Genomic DNA, 17,286 nt, shown 5'->3' with positions numbered 1-17,286 from the left:
GTCCGCCCAATTGTTTGTTTCTTTTGATCCCAACAGGAGGGGAGTGGCTGTAGGAAAACGCACCATATCCAATTGGCTAGCAGATTGCATTTCCTTCACTTAAGCCCAGGCTGGGCTGGCTCTTGAGGGTCATGTCACGGCTCATAATGTTAGAGCCATGGCAGCGTCGGTAGCCCACTTGAAGTCAGCCACTATTGAAGAGATTTGCAAAGCTGCGACGTGGTCATCTGTCCACACATTCACATCCCATTACTGCCTGCAGTAGGATACCCGATGCGACAGTCGGTTCGGGCAGTCAGTACTTCAGAACCTGTTTGGGCTTTAGGATCCAACTCCACCCCCTGAGGGCCCTGTTTGTTCTGTTCCAGGCTGCACTCTCAGTTAGTTGGTAAATTTTTTAGGTCAATCTCAGTTATGTCCTCGCCGTTGCGAGGCCCAATTGACCATGGTTGTTGTTTTGAGTGAGCCTGGGGGCTAGGGATACCCCATCAGTGAGAACAAGCAGCCTGCTTGTCCTCGGAGAAAGCGAATGCTACATACCTGTAGAAGGTATTCTCCGAGGACAGCAGGCTGATTGTTCTCACAAACCCGCCCGCCTCCCCTTTGGAGTTGTGTCTTCCCTTGCCTTTGCTTTTGCTACATATGGGACTGACGAACACGAGCCGGTTCGGGCGGGAAGACGGCCGCGCATGCGCGGTGCGCATGGGCGCGTGAGGACTAGCAAAGGCTTTTGCTAGTGAAGTTTCCGATTGGAGGGGGCTGCCATGGACGTCACCCATCAGTGAGAACAATCAGCCTGCTGTCCTCGGAGAATACCTTCTACAGGTATGTAGCATTCGCTTTTTGAAACCAGCCAAAAATAAACCAGATATTCAATACCGGTCACCGGAAACAGCCTGGTCTCTGCGCTGACTCCAGGAGTTAGCCGGTCTAACTCCTGTGGTCTGAAAATTATGGTAAATATTCAAAACAACAAATGTGCTGCCAGCCACCGGCTGAATATCAGGCCCACAGTGTCCAGAAAAAAAAGGGAGCCCCACCATTTTTGCAAATAACCCAAAAATGTTCTACTGCAGCACAAACTTCCACCTGAAATTTGAGATAATTCTAAATACTTTTATTTTTCAAGAAGATGGAGCTCCAGCGCATCGAGCTTGCAAAACAGTTGAGCTCTTAATGATACTCCAGAATTCCTTGAGCCAATAGCTCAATAGTGTTAAACTTCGTGAATGTGTCAAGGTTGAAGGAGGACACTTTGAACACAAATTATGAATTAAGTAAGAAAAATCCACTATACTGATGTATTTTCAGAGGTCATACTAAATGTATGTAAAGGGTCCTGTTTTTTTCCGGACACCACGTGTGTGTATGTATATGTGTATATATATATATATATATATGTGTATATATATATATATATATATATGTGTATATATATATATATATATATATATATATATATATATATATATATAATACTTAGCCAGCTAACCACTAATATTCAGTGCGAGATGGCTGGTTATCTCCACTGAGCACTTAGTGGCTAGCTGCTAACCAGCCACTTAAAATAGTAGGCCTATCTTTAACTGCTATTAACTTAACCACCTAGCGCTGAATATTTGCTTATCTGGTTAAGTTGCTGCAGCCAAAACAGAAACCAGATATTCAATACCAGCCGCTGGATATGGCCCTGCATTGAATATCCGGGGTCAGTGCTGGTGGCCACAGCTACACATGCTGCCGGCTGAATATCGGGGATCTAAAATTATATTTACTGTACTGTAGATCTAGAACAAAAAATTTTAAGGTTATAGTAGAAAAATAGAGGAGTCTGAGTTGAAGGTTTGGTGTAGCGACGCAACAGCCCTGATGTTAGCATAGCATTTGGTTTAAAACATGTCGGTGTCGCTTTCACTGCATATGGATGTTCACAGCTTATATCATTGGGGTGCACCGAGTGGCTCTTTTACTAAGGCGCGTAGGCACCTATGCGCATCAGTTTGGAACTACCACCTGGCTACCGCGAGCCCCAAATAATAATACCATTTTTTATGCGCGTCTGAAAGTAGCTTTTATTTTCTACCACATGGTGCTAACCGGGTGGTAATCGGCAGTGTATGCATGCTGACGATTATCGCCCTGTTAACACGTGAGACCTTAACACTAAGTCAATGGGTGGCGGTAAGGTCTCAGGCCTAAAATGGACGTGCGCCAATTTTTATTTTGCCACACATCTATTTTCAGCCAAAAAAAAAGGGCATTTTTTGCAGGCGTGCTGAAAATGGACCTGTGCATGTCCAATACATGCGCCTACAACAGCGCAAGCTATTTTGGCGCACCTTAGTAAAAGGACCCCTGAATGAGTTGGGGAAGTGAAGAGTATACTAAAGTGTCTTCAGCCTGACTTCTCTTTATCTTGGGGTCCTTGACACTTTGATTTCATTTTGATTGCAGAGTTATGAGATCTGACTGCTGTGTCTTCAGAGAACACGCTGGCTATTCCAATTATCAATCTTTAATCTGCAAACACTTTTATTAACTCTGCTAATAGAATTCTGCCAATTAGGTGCTTTGAAAAACAGCTGTGTATTTTCACGCCAATTATTTGTTGACAGTTAATTGAATTACGGCCAATTACATGCAAATGGACTGAAATTATCATTTAATTTTATTAGATTTATATATTATTATTCATGCTATGGTCTGTTAAACTGTTAAGATCATGCTGAAAAGTTTGACTGCTTGTCATTTGGATGTGTTCTATGTGCAGAAGTCATTTTTGTGTAGTTTTGATAAAGTGTAGCCTGAAGTTTACCTCACACTTCCTCATATGCTGGAGGGACCTGGAGCAGAGATCCAGTTTAGGAATATTTGTTTTATTGTCCTATTAAAGTACTAGTTGCCCTCCCACAATCTACCTGTATTCCTGTGCCTGCTTTGCCAAGCATTTGTGGCCAAAATACTGCACCCATACTGACTTAATACATTTCAAATTCTTGCTGATCTCTTTTCCAATCAGCTCTTGCACTTGCCAAACAAAAGTATTACTGTAAATACTCAAAAATAAACTTATTTGAGTGTAAACTAAGAGAGCAGTACCCTCCCTCCCCCCAAATGGGGGAAAACTGTAAACTCAAATATAAACCGGGGGGGGGGGGGTGTTATATTAAAGTGTAAGGTAACTTCCTCCCACCCCCAGTGATGGGCATTTCTTACTGCACACTCCCTCCACTTCCCGCAGTTTACCAGCATTTCTTGCCTCCCCCCCCACCCCCCGGGTACTGGATTTTATTTGCAGGTCTTACCTCCTCCACTGTTGCTTCTGTCCTCTTCCCCTACTCCCCCTTATTACTGGTGTTATTGTCCTCCACCCCCTGACCGGCATTGAGCTAGTGAAAATTCTGGTGTAGGGAGGTAGATCAAGGAAGACTTCACGATAATGTCCTCTACCCTCCAACCGGCATTGCATTTAATTGCGTTTATCATTCTGGTGCTCGCTGAAGCTGATGCCAGTGCTCTGTGCTTGGCTAGTGCTAGGCACAGATGCTCAAAGCCCTGCGCTGGCCTGGCCCAGCATAGGACACTGGTGTTGGTTTCAGTGAGCTCCAGAACGATAAATGCAATTCCGGTCGGGGGTGGGGGACATATTATTTTTATGGTCCTTGATCCACCTCGCTATACCAGAAATTTCACTAGGAATCCTGGCCCAAGTGTCAGTCTGCTTGTCCCCACCGTCATCTGAAACTGAACGTGGCCAAGACTGAGCTTCTTATCTTTCCCCCTAAACACTCTTGTCCTCCTTGTCTCTTTAGCTTGTAACTTTGAGGTTATCATTGATCCCTCTCTGCACACATTCAGCAGACTGCTAAAACATAGTAACATAGTAGATGACGGCAGAAAAAGACCTGCACGGTCCATCCAGTCTGCTGAGGAGGAAGGAGGTGTTTTAGTGAGCTCTGCTGACTTCCAGTGGAAAGGGAGTGAGACCTAGCTCCCTCCCCAAAGATGAGGAGGGTCCCTGGGGAGAAGGCCTCAGGAAAGTCCCAGGCTATGGGGCCTCCTGGGGCCCGGGACCAGAAGGCCGAAAGGAGTGGCTCTCTCCCTGGTTTGACTACCGGGAGAAGGGAAAGGAGTCCAGTGGACCGAAGGGAGAAGCAGCCCAGTGGAGGCCACCAGAGCATTTCCCCCTCCATGGCCCAGCTTGCGGAAGGTAAGCGAGAAGACAGTGGAGGGGGGAGGAAGATAGTACAGGCCCCAGAAGGGCGCTTCCAAGGAAGGGAGAAGGAAGAGGCGATGGAAGTTTGCCAGAAGCCTTTGCTGGAGGCAGCTGAGAGTGAGAGTGAGGAGAATGGATCGTCAGATGAGGAGTTCCTTGAAGTGAGCTATGACCCTGATGATCCAGCAAGTAGTGTGGTAAATATTGTAAGACGAATTAAGCTGGTGGAAAAAGAAGTAGTGGAGCTAGGAAAACGTCTGAAAATGGCAAGAACTATGTGTAAATTTGCCCCAGCGGAGCACAGACAAATGTATGTTAAAGAGGAAGCCCGGATATCAAAGTTGTTGGGGAAAAAAGAACACTTGTTGAACTGTTTAAAAAAGGGCTCTGTGAATCCTTTGAGGGAGCTCTCTGTTAACCGAGAAAGGATGGCTTCAATACCTCAGTCTGGGGGTTCAGGAACACTACAGTTGCAGCAAGCTTCAGTGTCTTCAGCAGCATTAGACTCAAAAGAGTTGTCTGGGTTCAGAGGTGACCCCACTTTAAAATACATGAGACAGTTGGCAACACAGTCTAGAGCACTTACCCAGCAGCCAGAGGATAAGGAGGCAGCGGCAGGACATGGCTCTGAGGTGGGGGCTGGAGTAGAGATCCTACCTGTGGAGGGGAGGACAGAACTCAGTAACTTTTCAAAACTCCAGATAATGGAGGCAGCAGAGGGAGACGCAGGTAGCAGCCTGTTTTCTACAGAGGTGGTGGTCGAAGTCTCAGAGGGCTTACCTGCAGTTGTGCAAACAGCAGAGACAGTTGCCGTGAAGGAGGCCCTGTTGGAAAAGGGTCAGCAGAGGCAGACTCCGGTATTTTTGGCCGGGTCTGCAATGACTGAAGTGGAAACCGAAGCAGCATGGCATCTGGAGAAGCCCCGCCCACGAAGTCCGGGAGCAGGGGAGGTCTTCCCTGAGCATGGAGTAGCTGGCGGTTTACAGGAGAGGGGTCGGAGAGAGAGGAATAGGAGCGGGCAGCAGCTGGGAGCTCATTTGACCAGCTGTCCATTACAAGAGGTGAAATCGGGGGGTGCTAACAGCCAGCCTGTGGCGGAATCAGGAACAGACAAGCCATGCCCCCGGGAAGCGCCAGCCATTGGGAGAACGCAGGAGGGACTGCACCAGAAGCAAGGGGGAAGTAACCCGATTGTTGAGAGACTTTCGTTGACTACAGAAGTGGACATGGCAAGTCTAACAGATGTGCAGCGGGTGGTGGAGCAGACCTGCCAGCAGGACGGCTGGGAGCGAGGAGCCAAGGGGAGCGGCGGAGTTCCGGAGGCTTCGCCCCTGGTGCCGGAGGTTGGAGGGAGTTCGGGGGCAGAGCGAGCAGGGAGTCTGGTATCGCCAGCTGCAGACCTGACTGGGCAGGTGCCAGAGTATCGCCAGGAGACAGAGGAGAGGAGGCGATTAGCCCAGAGGCTGGAGCCTGCAGTGGCAGGGACGAGCAGGGACGTTCCAGGAAGTGGTGATGGGCAGGACAATCAGTTGGAGGCAGCCCAAGCCGCAGAACTGACTATGGACGTTGCTGGATGTTTGTCTGAGAGGGAAGGGGACGGGGGACAACGGGAGGGGGAGGGGGCGGTGGATATTGAGGAAGGGAGAGGGATGAGGGGAGGGGCAGAGGGACAGAAGGGGGGGGAGGCAGAGGGAAGGGCTGGAACAAGTGTGGAGGGGGGGCGGTGGGGGCTGGGGTCCAAGTCCTTTGCGGCAGTAGTCCAGGGAGGGGGAAGGAGGGAGGGGGGGAGATCGGGTGGTTTTGAGGGCCCAGGGAGGGGTTGGGGGGGAGCGGGGACAGGGGGTGGACAGCTGCCTAAGCGGCGAAATGTGGTACAGCTGAAATGGATAGGGGAGGGGGCAATGCCCTCCAGGGATCGGGTCTTGAGGCTGGTGATGGGGATGGGGTTTATACCCGAGGACTTTTACGCGTGTATACACCCCATCAACATCCCAGAATATGACTTGAGCTTCATGACCCAGAGGGGGATGGAAATATTCTGGGAAAGGTACGAGGGGGTGAGGGGAAAGGGGGAGTGGCGGGACCTCAGGGCCATTCCAGTCAGCAAGCCGGACCTGGTGCAGATCACCCTGCTCGTGAGAAATGAGTCTATCTCTGGGGCAGATTTAGCCTACTGGCTACAGAGGTACGCAGAGCTGAGATCCCCACTTGCAAAGTTACCGGATCCAAGCAGGGTTTGGGCAGGAGGTTGGGGAGCCCTGGTCAAATTGAGACAGGAGAGCCATGTGGTCCAGCACATTCCTTCGGCTGCCTTTATCGGTCGTGACAGGATACTGTGCTTTTACAAGGGGCAGCCGCGGCAGTGCTTCAGATGTGGTTCGTTTAGGCACTTCAGCATGTCATGCCCAGTGGTAAAGTGTGGAAGATGCGGGGATCAGCATGCCACAGAGGACTGCACCGCGATCAGGTGCAACCTCTGCGGCGGGTTAGGCCATGCATATCGGAACTGCCCTAGGGCGGCCCATAACGAGTGGGATATGTGGGGGAAGGGACGTGGAGGGGGGGTAATGGAGGAGGGGATAGGGCAGGGGGTGATAGGCAGGGAGGGGCAAGGGGGGGAGAAGGAGGGGATGCAGGAGGGGGGGCGGCAGGGGGCTGGGTCAGGAGTGGAGCAGGGGGGAGAGGGGGAGTGGGTACAAGTGCCACAGAGGAAAGGGAAGTTTCGGAGGGGGGGGAAAGTAGGGGTGGGCAGGGAGGGGTCGCTGCAGGGGAAGAGGGGGGGGAACAGATTTCAGGTGTTGGAGGAGGAGGAGGAGGATAGGGAGGTTGGGAGGGAGGAGGAAGAACAGGGGGAAGGAGAAGAGGTGGAGTTAATGGAGGAAGAGGGGGCGGCAGGGGGGATTGGGGAGGGCAAACGGAAATATGAGGAAGCACTGGAGGAGGGTACTGGTGGTAGGAAGAAGGGCGGGAAGGCTCTGGGGGGAGGGGGAGGGGTGAGGGAGGAGGAAGAGGGAAGGGAGGGAGGGAGGGGAAAGGGGAGTAAGAGGAAAGCTGAGGGGGCCGGGCAGGTGGTGAAGGCCCAAGTGCAGGCTTGGGGGGACAGAGTGGAGCTAGAGGAGGATCTGGAGGACTTGGAGGACTTGGGGGAGGTGGAGGACTCGGAGGAGGAGGTAGGGGGCGGGGGTGAAGAGGGGAGAGGGAGGGATCAGGGGGTGGGTCCGGATAGAGCAAAGAAGAAAGGAAGGAAGAAAGGGGGAGGGGGGGGTAAGGTGCAGACAGGACGGCTGCGGGGGGGGGGAGGGGGATCTGGCAGGGGATGATGTAGACCGCATAGCAGAGGACCTGCTTCAGGGTAAGAAGGGGGTATCCCAGGAGATAAGGAAAGAAGTTGGGAGTGAGCAGACCCGTGACTCGCAATGAGGATGGCAGGCTTAGTGTTGACATTTGCCACGCTGAATGTGGCCAGCATCGCCTCTCCGAAGAAGCAGGGTTTAGCGTATGACTGGTTCGCGAGGGTCCAAGCAGATTGCTTCCTGCTCCAGGAGACTCGGCTGCGGTCCATTGAGGTGATCAGGCGGGCAAGGCGGGCCTGGAAGTGGGGTCCCTCGGTGTGGGGGTTGGCGGGGGAGAGGTATGGTGGGGTGGGGATCTTATTTAAGTCCCACCGGGTGAATATTCAGCGAGTGGTGGAGCTGGGGGTGGGGAGATGTCTTGTTGTGGATGCGATTTGGGAGGATAGAGCACTGAGGGTGGTGAATGTGTACGGGCCCCAAAGCAAGAAGGAAAGGGTGCTCCTCTTTGGGAAGATCAAGCCCTACCTATACACTTCGCGCCAAGTAGTCTGGGGGGGAGATTTTAACACCATATTGCGGAAAAAGGATAGTGGGGGACGATCGGTACAGGTGGGCTATGACGGGGTGAGGCTGGCAGGGATCATGCGGGAGGCGGAGCTGGTAGACGCGCATGTGGCCTTCTGTGAGGAACAGGAGGGGTTCACGTTCTTTCGAGGGCAGTGTAAAAGTAGAATCGATAGATTCCTGGTAAAGAAGGGGGTTTGTCTGGGGGGTCCACGAACCGTGGACGTGGACTTTTCAGACCACCACATGGTCCTCCTTCAGGTGGGGGGGGCGGCAGCGCAGAGGCCAGGGAGGGGGTTATGGCGACTAAATTTAAAGTGGTTAGGTAGCGAGCAGGTGCGGGAGGAGTACCGCCGGTTTTTGGAAGATCAGGTGTCAGTGCAGGGGGCATTTCAGTCATTGGGGGAGTGGTGGGATACAGTGAAAAGACGAACGCGGGGATTCTTTCTCAGACAGGCGAGAAGGGAGGGGGGGGAAAGGACAAAGTTGGGCATGGCAATAAAGAAAAAGAGGGACACATTGATTTCACAAGGGGGGAGGGAGGAAGAAATACATGATCTCCAAGCACTCCTGGAGCAGGTACAGTACAACCGCTACACCTCCTTGGTGTATGAGCGGGACTTCGGGAAAATGTGTAGCCCGGACCCCTTCGCATGCTGCCGGGAGCGGAGGGCGCGCAGGGTGATGGAGGGGGTGCGGGATGCACAGGGGGTCCTGCAGGACACCAAGGAGGGGATTCTGGGGGCAGTGAGGGACCACTTTGCGGCGTTCCTTTCAGCCCAGCAGATTGATATGGAGCAGATGGAGTGTTATGTGGAAGGAACCCCGGGGATAGGTCACGGGGGACCCCAGCTTCAGGCCCTCTTGAACCCGTGGACAGAACAGGAGGTGGAGGAAGCCATCGGGGCGCTCCACAGGAAGACCTCGCCGGGGCCGGATGGGCTAACAACTGAGTTCTACCAGGCCTTTAAGGAGCAGCTGGTGCCGATCCTGGTGAGGGTATGGGGGGCAGCCCAGTTGGAGGGTTCCTTGCCTAGTTCCTTGACAGAGGCGGCTCTTATCCTACTAAGTAAGGGGAAGGACCCGGCGATGCTGGCCAACTGGCGGCCTATAGCACTGCTTAATACGGATCGAAAAATCTTTGCGCGAATGCTATTCCAGAGAATGAGGCAGGTGTCTGGGGATTTGCTAGCAGCCTCGCAAGCATGTGGGGTTAAAGGGAGAGGGGTCTTGGAAGCTGCAGCGTGGGTGCGGGAGGGGGTAGAACGCAGTAGAGTGGGAGGGCATGGTAGGCTGTTGGTAACACTCGACCAGGAAAAAGCGTTTGATAGAGTGCAGTGGGGTGTCCTATGGAGCATTCTGGAGCGCTATGGGTTTCCGAAGGGTTGGATAGAGCAATTACAGCTACTCTATCGGCATGCGGGGTGTTTTCCCCTGGTTAACGGGTGGAGAGGGCAGGGGTTTGAGGTAGGGGCAGGGGTCCGACAGGGGTGCCCACTCAGCCCGCTGTTGTATGCATACGCCATCGACCCTTTTATAAGACGGCTGGAGAAGGGGGGGGGCGGAGGGGCTGGAAGGGGTGGAGGTGGGGGACAATAACCAGTTAAGGGTCGTGGCGTATGCAGATGACGTTACAGTGTGGGTAGCGGACCAGAGGGAGGGAGGTAGATTGCAGAACCTGATCCAGGAATACTCGCAGGCAACAGCGTCGCAGGTCAATTTTCAAAAGTCCAATAGCCTGTGGGTTGGGGATCAGGGGCTGCAATTTGAGTTGGGAGGTAGGTTTCCTACAGCTGTGGAACGTATACGGGTCTTGGGAATATACTTCGAGAAGGGGGATTATAGGCTCTACAACTGGGATAGGTGTCTCCAAGAAGTGAAGGGGAGGGTGGATAGATGGAAGGGGTGGAAAATGACCATGGGGGAGCGGGTACAGCTCATCAAGGCACACTTAGTTCCTTTGTTTCTGTTCGTCAGTTACATCTGCCTGCTGCCGGAGAGCCGGTACACGGCCTTGTATGGGGTGTTCTTCCGGCTGCTCTGGGGCAACAGGACGAATCCGGTAAAACGGAATGTTACCTATCTGCCTAGGAGGGAGGGGGGGGTGGGCATGATAAACCCAGTCCTGTTTTTCAGCGCTTTGTTCCTGCAGTTCAATCTGGGGAGGGCGGTAGGGCGGGAGCCACCGGGGTGGGCTAGGAGTGTCCTGCAGTGGTGGCCGAGATATTGGGACCTATGGCGGGAGGGGGGGAGGGTAGTGGCACTGCGAAGGGGGGCTCCGGGGGGGGTGAGTTATTGCAAGACCCTAGTGAAATTGGTGAGGGTGTGGGGGCTGACGGTGGGGGAGGTGAAGGCAGGACAACGGGGGGTCTGGATGGACAGAGTACGGGCGCAGGTGTTCTCAGCTCCTCTGGCGCTGAGGGACGCGCCGGCCCCACGGATGCAGCAGGGGTTACGGTTGATTGCTTCGAACCGCATCCCGGTGAAGTATAAAGACCTGGCGTGGCTGTCCTTTCACGGTAGACTGTACGTCCGAGGAAATTTGAAATATCGCAATGTGCGGGATAGAGGGTGCCCACGGGAGGAATGTGCTGGAACTGAAGAGACGATGGAGCATTTCCTGGTGAGGTGCCCATTTACAGTCCAGGTCTCTGACCGGGTTTCCTCGTTGCTGCAGATCCCCAGTTTCCGCAACTACAGCTATGCGGACTGGGTGTATGGCCCAGAGGGTGGAGAGGGACGCGGGGATCCGGTAACACGCTTTCTGATTTCGGTGATATTGCGGTACTGCCTCTGGATGGCGCGCTGCAGGGTGTCCCTGTACCAGGAGGTCCGGCCGGCGGAGGTAGTCAGCTGGGATGTGGTAAGGGCGGTGCAGGAAGCGGCGAAGTGGGAAAGGGTAGAAAAAGGGGTGGGGGTGGCTTCGAGGTGGTGGAGACACGTGAGGCTTAAGCCGCCATGAGGGGACATGCTTCCCAGGGGATTGTGTGCCAGTTGTCTGAAGGGGTTGTGGGGGGTCGGGGGGGGGGGTTGATCCATTGTATTATTGAGGAGGGGGTGTACATAGATAGGCAGACCATGTCTAGCTAGGAGCCTGGGGTTTGATTTGCATGTCCGGTTTTTTTCTTTGGTCTTTCTAATAAACAGTTTCCACTGTACTATTGAGGAGGGGGAGGGGGTGTACATAGATAGGAGGACCGTGTATAGCTAGGGGCTTGTTTTTGATTTGTATGTTATTTGTTTTTAGTTTTTTCCAATAAAAAGAGTTTTCCAGTCTGCCCAACAAGATAAACTCATATGTGCTACTTTTTGTGTATACCCTACCTTGATTTGTACCTGTCCTTTTCACGGCACAGACCGTATAAGTCTGCCCAACACTATCCCCGCCTCCCAACCACCAGCCCCGCCTCCCACCACCGGTTCTGGCACAGACCGCATAAGTCCGCCCAGCATTATCCCCGCCTCCCAACCACCAGCCCCGGCACAGACCGTATAAGTCTGCCAAGCACTATCCCCGCCTCCCAACCACCAGTCCCGCCTCCCACCACTGGCTCTGGCACAGACCGTATAAGTCTGCCCAGCACCATCCCCACCTCCCAACCACCAGTCCCGCGTCCCACCACTGGCTCTGGCACAGACCGTATAAGTCTGCCCAGCACCATCCCCGCCTCCCGCCACCGGCTCTGCCACCCAATCTCAGCTAAGCTCCTTAGGATCCATTCCTTCTGAACAGGATTCCTTTATGTTTATCCCACGCAAAACCTGTCATTTCTTTCTCTAGAACGTGACCAAAATTCATCCCTTCCTTTCTGATCACACTACCAAAACCCTTATCTACCTCTCATTACCTTCTTAGACTACTTCAGTTTACTCATCACAGGTCTCCCCTTCAGTGTGTTCAAAATTCTGCTGTATAACATATCTTCCACCATCTTGCTACGCTCTCTTCAAGTTAATTCATTGACCCCTTGTCTGTTTCTGTATCCAGTTCAAACTCCTCTTACTGGCTTACGAGAGCATTTATTCTGCAACTCGTCAGCATCTCTCTTCTTATCTCTCCCTACACCCTTCCCCGAGTAAGTCACTGTTATGTGTACCCTTCTGCTCTGCCATCAACTCCATATTTTTCTTTTGGGATTCCAGGGTTCTGTGGCTTACGTCTCGCAGCAGGCCTGGATACAGAATGCCGTCCTGCAGGAGAACATTCTCTTCGGTGCAGCACTACGGACGCAACACTATGAGAGGGTTTTGGAGGCATGTGCCTTATTGCCAGACCTGGAGCTGCTTCCAGAGGGAGATCAAACTGAGATCGGGGAGAGGGTAAGCAAATCAAAAAACATGATATACTGGAAAAAAAAGTTAATGGGCCCAGTGGGTGGAGCTCGAGCCGTTTCTCCAAGTTCAGAGCTAAGGGTCCATGTCTCTCTGTAGTGCTGATGGATTTTCCATCAATCTCTAATTATATAAATAGGTAGCCTATGAGGCAGTGCTAGCTTCCAAAGGGAATAGTGCTAATCACAGGTAAAATGAACCTTGTGGATATACTTATTCAAAATCCTTACTTTTCGCACATGGCAGTTATACCAGCTATGAGACTGTTATAATCTGTTCAGACTTTGTAGTTTTAATTCTTTGAGTGGTTCTCCTGCACTTCGCTAGGTGTCCCCTTCACCATTAAGGGCTGTTGTAGTGGTGTACAGTTGGGGTTAGTGGGTTTTGCATGGCTCAGCAGACAAGATAAGGGAGCAGCAGTGAGATGTATACCTGGGAGCATTTATATGAAATCCATAGCAGTCCCCCACCTAGGGTGCCCCATTGCTCTCCTGGGGATGTCTGGGGGACCAGTCTGCTAAAACTTCTGGCCTCTCCTACAGCCCAGTGGCTTTATTTTGTATGTTTTTCACTTGTACCTTTTTTTTTTTTTTGATAATGGCCTGAAAAGATAAATGCACAGAGCACAACAAACCTGTTACAAACAGTATTTTTGAATAAAAAGACATTTTGTGGTTTCAAAAATGGCCATATTTCCTATTCCGATTTTGGATGTTTAGCTCAAAACATCCAAAGTCCGACTTGGACGTCATATTGAAAATACCCCTTCATCTGCTACCCGTTACAGGAGTAGTACTAATGTATGGCGTTAACATGTCTGCAGAAAGAGAAATAACATTTAAATGAAGCTTTTCTCACATGCCCTTCCTAGTGTTATATATGCTACACTTCCTCTTCTCCTCCTCTGCTGGGCTGCAACGTGTTACCTTCTCGTTACAGGGTGTGAACTTGAGTGGGGGCCAGAAGCAGCGAGTCAGCCTAGCTCGAGCTGTGTACAGTGACTCAGATATCTACCTGCTAGACGATCCACTATCCGCAGTCGATGTGCATGTAGCACGCCACCTCTTTGAATGCGTCATCGGGCCCAATGGACTTCTGAAAGGCAAGGTATGAGAGAGAAAGGGGCCGAGCCATAGCCCACTGCATCAACACTAGTGAGTGAGTGCATGTGGAGAGCATTAGGATTTTCAGCCAGGTGGAGAATTTTTAATAACAGCTGATATCCGGGCAAGTCAGCTTCTTTTTCTGATGTGTGTCTTAAAATAGCAACATAGTACTGGGGTACATGGACCATTGGTCTGACCCAGTATGGCTATTCTTATGTTCTTATAGTGATAGCAGATAAAATCATGTATGATCAATCCAGTCTGCATGAAAACAAAAAAGGAGAAAGGTCCCCTATGGAAGGAATGCTAGGGAAGTAAGAACTGATAAAACATAAAGGTTATTGTGATAAGAGACCATAGGTCTACATAAAACAAATCCCCAAAAGATGGTGGAAATTCTGAAGATAGACTTGACAGGGTTCCGTGTTTTGGTGTTAAGCGCCTATATGAGGAGTCAACAATGATCTGAATGGTTTCAAACCATGGCTTATTTTGGGGGTGTACTTGGGGGTACTGAGTACCGGCACCTTTTCCATTGTCTGCTAAAATTGACCCATGGTCCCCAAGTTTGTTTTTTTTTTAAATCTGTTTATTGGCACAACATTAGACATGCAAAAATATCAAAACCAAAGGACTGATTACAAAGCTTAACCATCCACATTTCTGTGATAAAGCGTGCCAAACATACATTTTTAATTTTTAAACCCCTTCCCCATATCCTCCCCTCTCCCCTCCCTCAACAATTCAATATTCTACTTTTTGCAGTAGGAGTGAGTGTGTCCCAGAATGTCAACCAGATTTTACAGAACTGGTCTCCTCTGGTGGAAGCCAAATATGGTCCCCAAGTTTTAATGAATGAGCTCATGCTCTGCACACCAATTCTGCCTTGTCATAGATTCTGTGACAGGTTGCAGAGGGCCTGGCTATTGTGGGGTGGATCTCTCAGTGATCACCCCATCCCTGAAGGGTGGTCTGGCATTTGAGTACCGGCACCTTTTTCGCTAGAGAAAATGCACTGTTTCAAACACTGATGACTGTGATTGGGTATACATATTCCGGTCTTCAAGTCTCTTTTCATACATTTATTCCTTTGAGTCTCTCTATATATTATAACTTTCCTTTCTTCTCCTTCCATGCACCCAGTTATGCGCTGTGCAATCCAAAAGAATCATGAGTCTGCAAAGGCATAGTTTGGAGAGAGCAGCTTCCCCCCCCCAAATATTATGGCTGTAATGCTGAACTGGTCCCCCTGTTCCTGCTGCCAGTATGACTCTTACCCGTTCCCTCCCCCCCCCCCCCCCCAAACTACACCGATGTGCCACTGTACCTGCCATACTCTACCCATGCACTGACAAACAACTACTTCGTTTGTACTAATTAGCTGGTGTTCCTTGGTGTTTCAGACCCGTGTTTTAGTGACCCACAACCTGACCGTTCTGCCTGAGGCAGATCTGATCATAGTAATGGAAGGAGGAAGACTGACACAAATGGGCACGTATGAGGAGCTTCTCACCCAGCGACAGAACTTTACCGAGTTACTTCAGACATCCTCTGATGAAAACAAACTGGATACCGCTGCCTGCACAGACAGTGAGTGCTTTCTCATGCCCCTGACTGCTGTGGAAGATTTATCTCTTTACCAAGATTCAACTCTTCTTGTGCATCTTCCTTTATTTAGTAGCATATTTCTGTTATTGTGCAGTTCATTGTTGTCTGAATTTGGATTTAACTCCTGCCATTTTCTGTAGCTCATAGCGAGTTACATTCCAGTACAGTAGGTATTTCTCTAGCTTCTGAGTCTGACATTTTTCTTTTATTTGTTTATTCGTTCTTTTATCCCACAATTATGCAAAAACAAGTTTTGGTTCAATGTGGCTTACATTCAGCTGTTGATTGGGTTACATATTAATGAGACAATTAAGATCAGTGGAAGGTGTTTAGTTTAGTAATTGTGATGATAATTTGAACTTCACAATGAATTACTCTAATGAGATAATTCAATTTTTAGATGTGGAGATTATTCAAGAGGAAGTTGGGTTTCAAACGAAGGTCTTTAATGAACCTACAGATAGGATCATTTTTCTTTCATATAATAGCTGCCATCCTAAAAGTCTGAAGGGCAGTTTACCTCTTTTTGCAATTTCTGAGAATTAAGAGGAACTGTTCCATAGTGAAAGACTTCAAAGAACAGAGGAAAAAAAAGAGGTTACTTAAAACCTTATAAGAGGGTTTGTTTTTACAACAGGGATTTCCTTTTGAAGAAGAATGAAGGTTCTACTAGAGGAGAATATTCAAACTTGTGTTCTAAGAGACTATATGAAAGGATCAGAAGTGGTGAAAATAATTAAGCATAATTGGAGTATAGTTAAGTTGCATCCAGTGTTTGGAGATACTGATTTAAGAATAGCTTATACTAGAGGCAAATATTTAAGTTACTGTGTCCAACAGTTATACAGAAACCACAAAACTGAAACACTGTTAATAGATAACTTCGATGTTTAACCTGTTGTTTTTGCAATATTGTTTGGCAAATTAAGGATTTCACTAACCCATATAATGGTATGACAAGACATTTTAGTAATTGTAAAACTGAATATGTTGTATATATTATTCAATGTCCTTGCAAAAAAATGTATGTAGTAATGGCGAGCAGGAGTTTGAAAATACTTCCTTCAGAACACAAATATAATTTAAAGATGCAGACACGGGCACCTTTGGTTGAACATTGATTCAAGTTTCCCACAGTTTTTCTGAACTCAGATGTTTCGCTATTGACTATGAACATGTCTGGAACAGAGGAGTGGATTGTTTAAAAGATTACAGAGGAAAAAGGCAAGATGGATTAATAGACTGAACTCTGGGACCAGTTGGATTAAACCAAGGGATTGGCTGGTCTATATTTGTTATAACTGAAGCGAATATAAGAACACTAGTAAAAAGAGGCCCGTTTCCAACAGAAAGGAAACGGGCGCTAGCAAGGTTCCAGGGCATTTAAAATGAACATAAAGTTGGATAGTTTATTCTTCGTGACCCTTTTGAAGATTCTTTAATGTTCGAAAGTTGAATATTTGAATTTAACAATAGAAACATTTTTATCCACTAGATGGTGCTAAGTATTTTTGTATATCAGTGTGTATATTTTAAGCAAAGAATGAGAAAATGCTTCAGTGGAGGTCATCACTGTTATCTCTTTGTATATCATAGGAAAATGAGGTTTAATAAGTATTTTTTTAAATTAAGTGATGATTGTTTTGTAAAATTTTATTATGTGCTTAGCTTATAAGGCTTGTAAATATTCAATAAAGTTAGAGATTGATTTAGAGAAGGAGAATTTAAAGCGCGTGCACTGACATTTTATTACTATAGCGCCATTTTTGAACCAGTTACCTGACTCACGACCGTGTAATGAGCACTTGAAGTAAGCCTTTAATCAATTTTTATCTTGCTGTAAGATCTGTGGAACTGGGTAGTAACTAATTCTGCTCTCTGCTGTTATTTGCAGATTTATGCGCCTGCCTAGAACACCCGATGGCCCTGAAGAAGCCATTTGTTATGGCGAAATGGGCCCCGTTGGTTGGGGTGTTGCAGTGGATTACTAAAGATTTTTTTTAAAGGCTGGTTTAAAGATCAAACAGTAAAACAAGGCACTTTAAATTCTTCATTTGAGAAAGTTGCTTTGCTTTCTGTAAGAGAGCCTTTGAATTTAGGCGCAACGGAGCAAGATTTGAAGTTAATCAGAGAAATGTTGTTCCTTTGCTGCTTGTACGGGAATCTT

At 49.1% G+C, this 17,286-nt stretch overlaps 1 protein-coding gene across 2 annotated transcripts in view; it reads left to right on the top strand.

The window, feature by feature from the left end:
• The window catches only part of LOC115470734 (multidrug resistance-associated protein 1-like), a 108,452-nt gene that overhangs the window by 56,350 nt on the left and 34,816 nt on the right, over positions 1–17,286 (top strand). For both annotated transcript variants that reach the window (XM_030204222.1, XM_030204224.1), the window contains exons 13-15: positions 12,217–12,393; positions 13,345–13,512; positions 14,915–15,101. In XM_030204222.1, coding sequence (XP_030060082.1) covers positions 12,217–12,393; positions 13,345–13,512; positions 14,915–15,101 — 532 coding nt within the window. The remainder of the gene's footprint in view (positions 1–12,216; positions 12,394–13,344; positions 13,513–14,914; positions 15,102–17,286) is intronic.

Source organism: Microcaecilia unicolor, chromosome 5 (genome assembly GCF_901765095.1).
Source record: "Microcaecilia unicolor chromosome 5, aMicUni1.1, whole genome shotgun sequence".
In the NCBI taxonomy this organism is placed as follows: domain Eukaryota; kingdom Metazoa; phylum Chordata; class Amphibia; order Gymnophiona; family Siphonopidae; genus Microcaecilia; species Microcaecilia unicolor.
The sequence above is the reverse complement of the archived record's forward strand: the minus strand, read 5'-3'. Positions and strand labels throughout refer to the sequence as shown.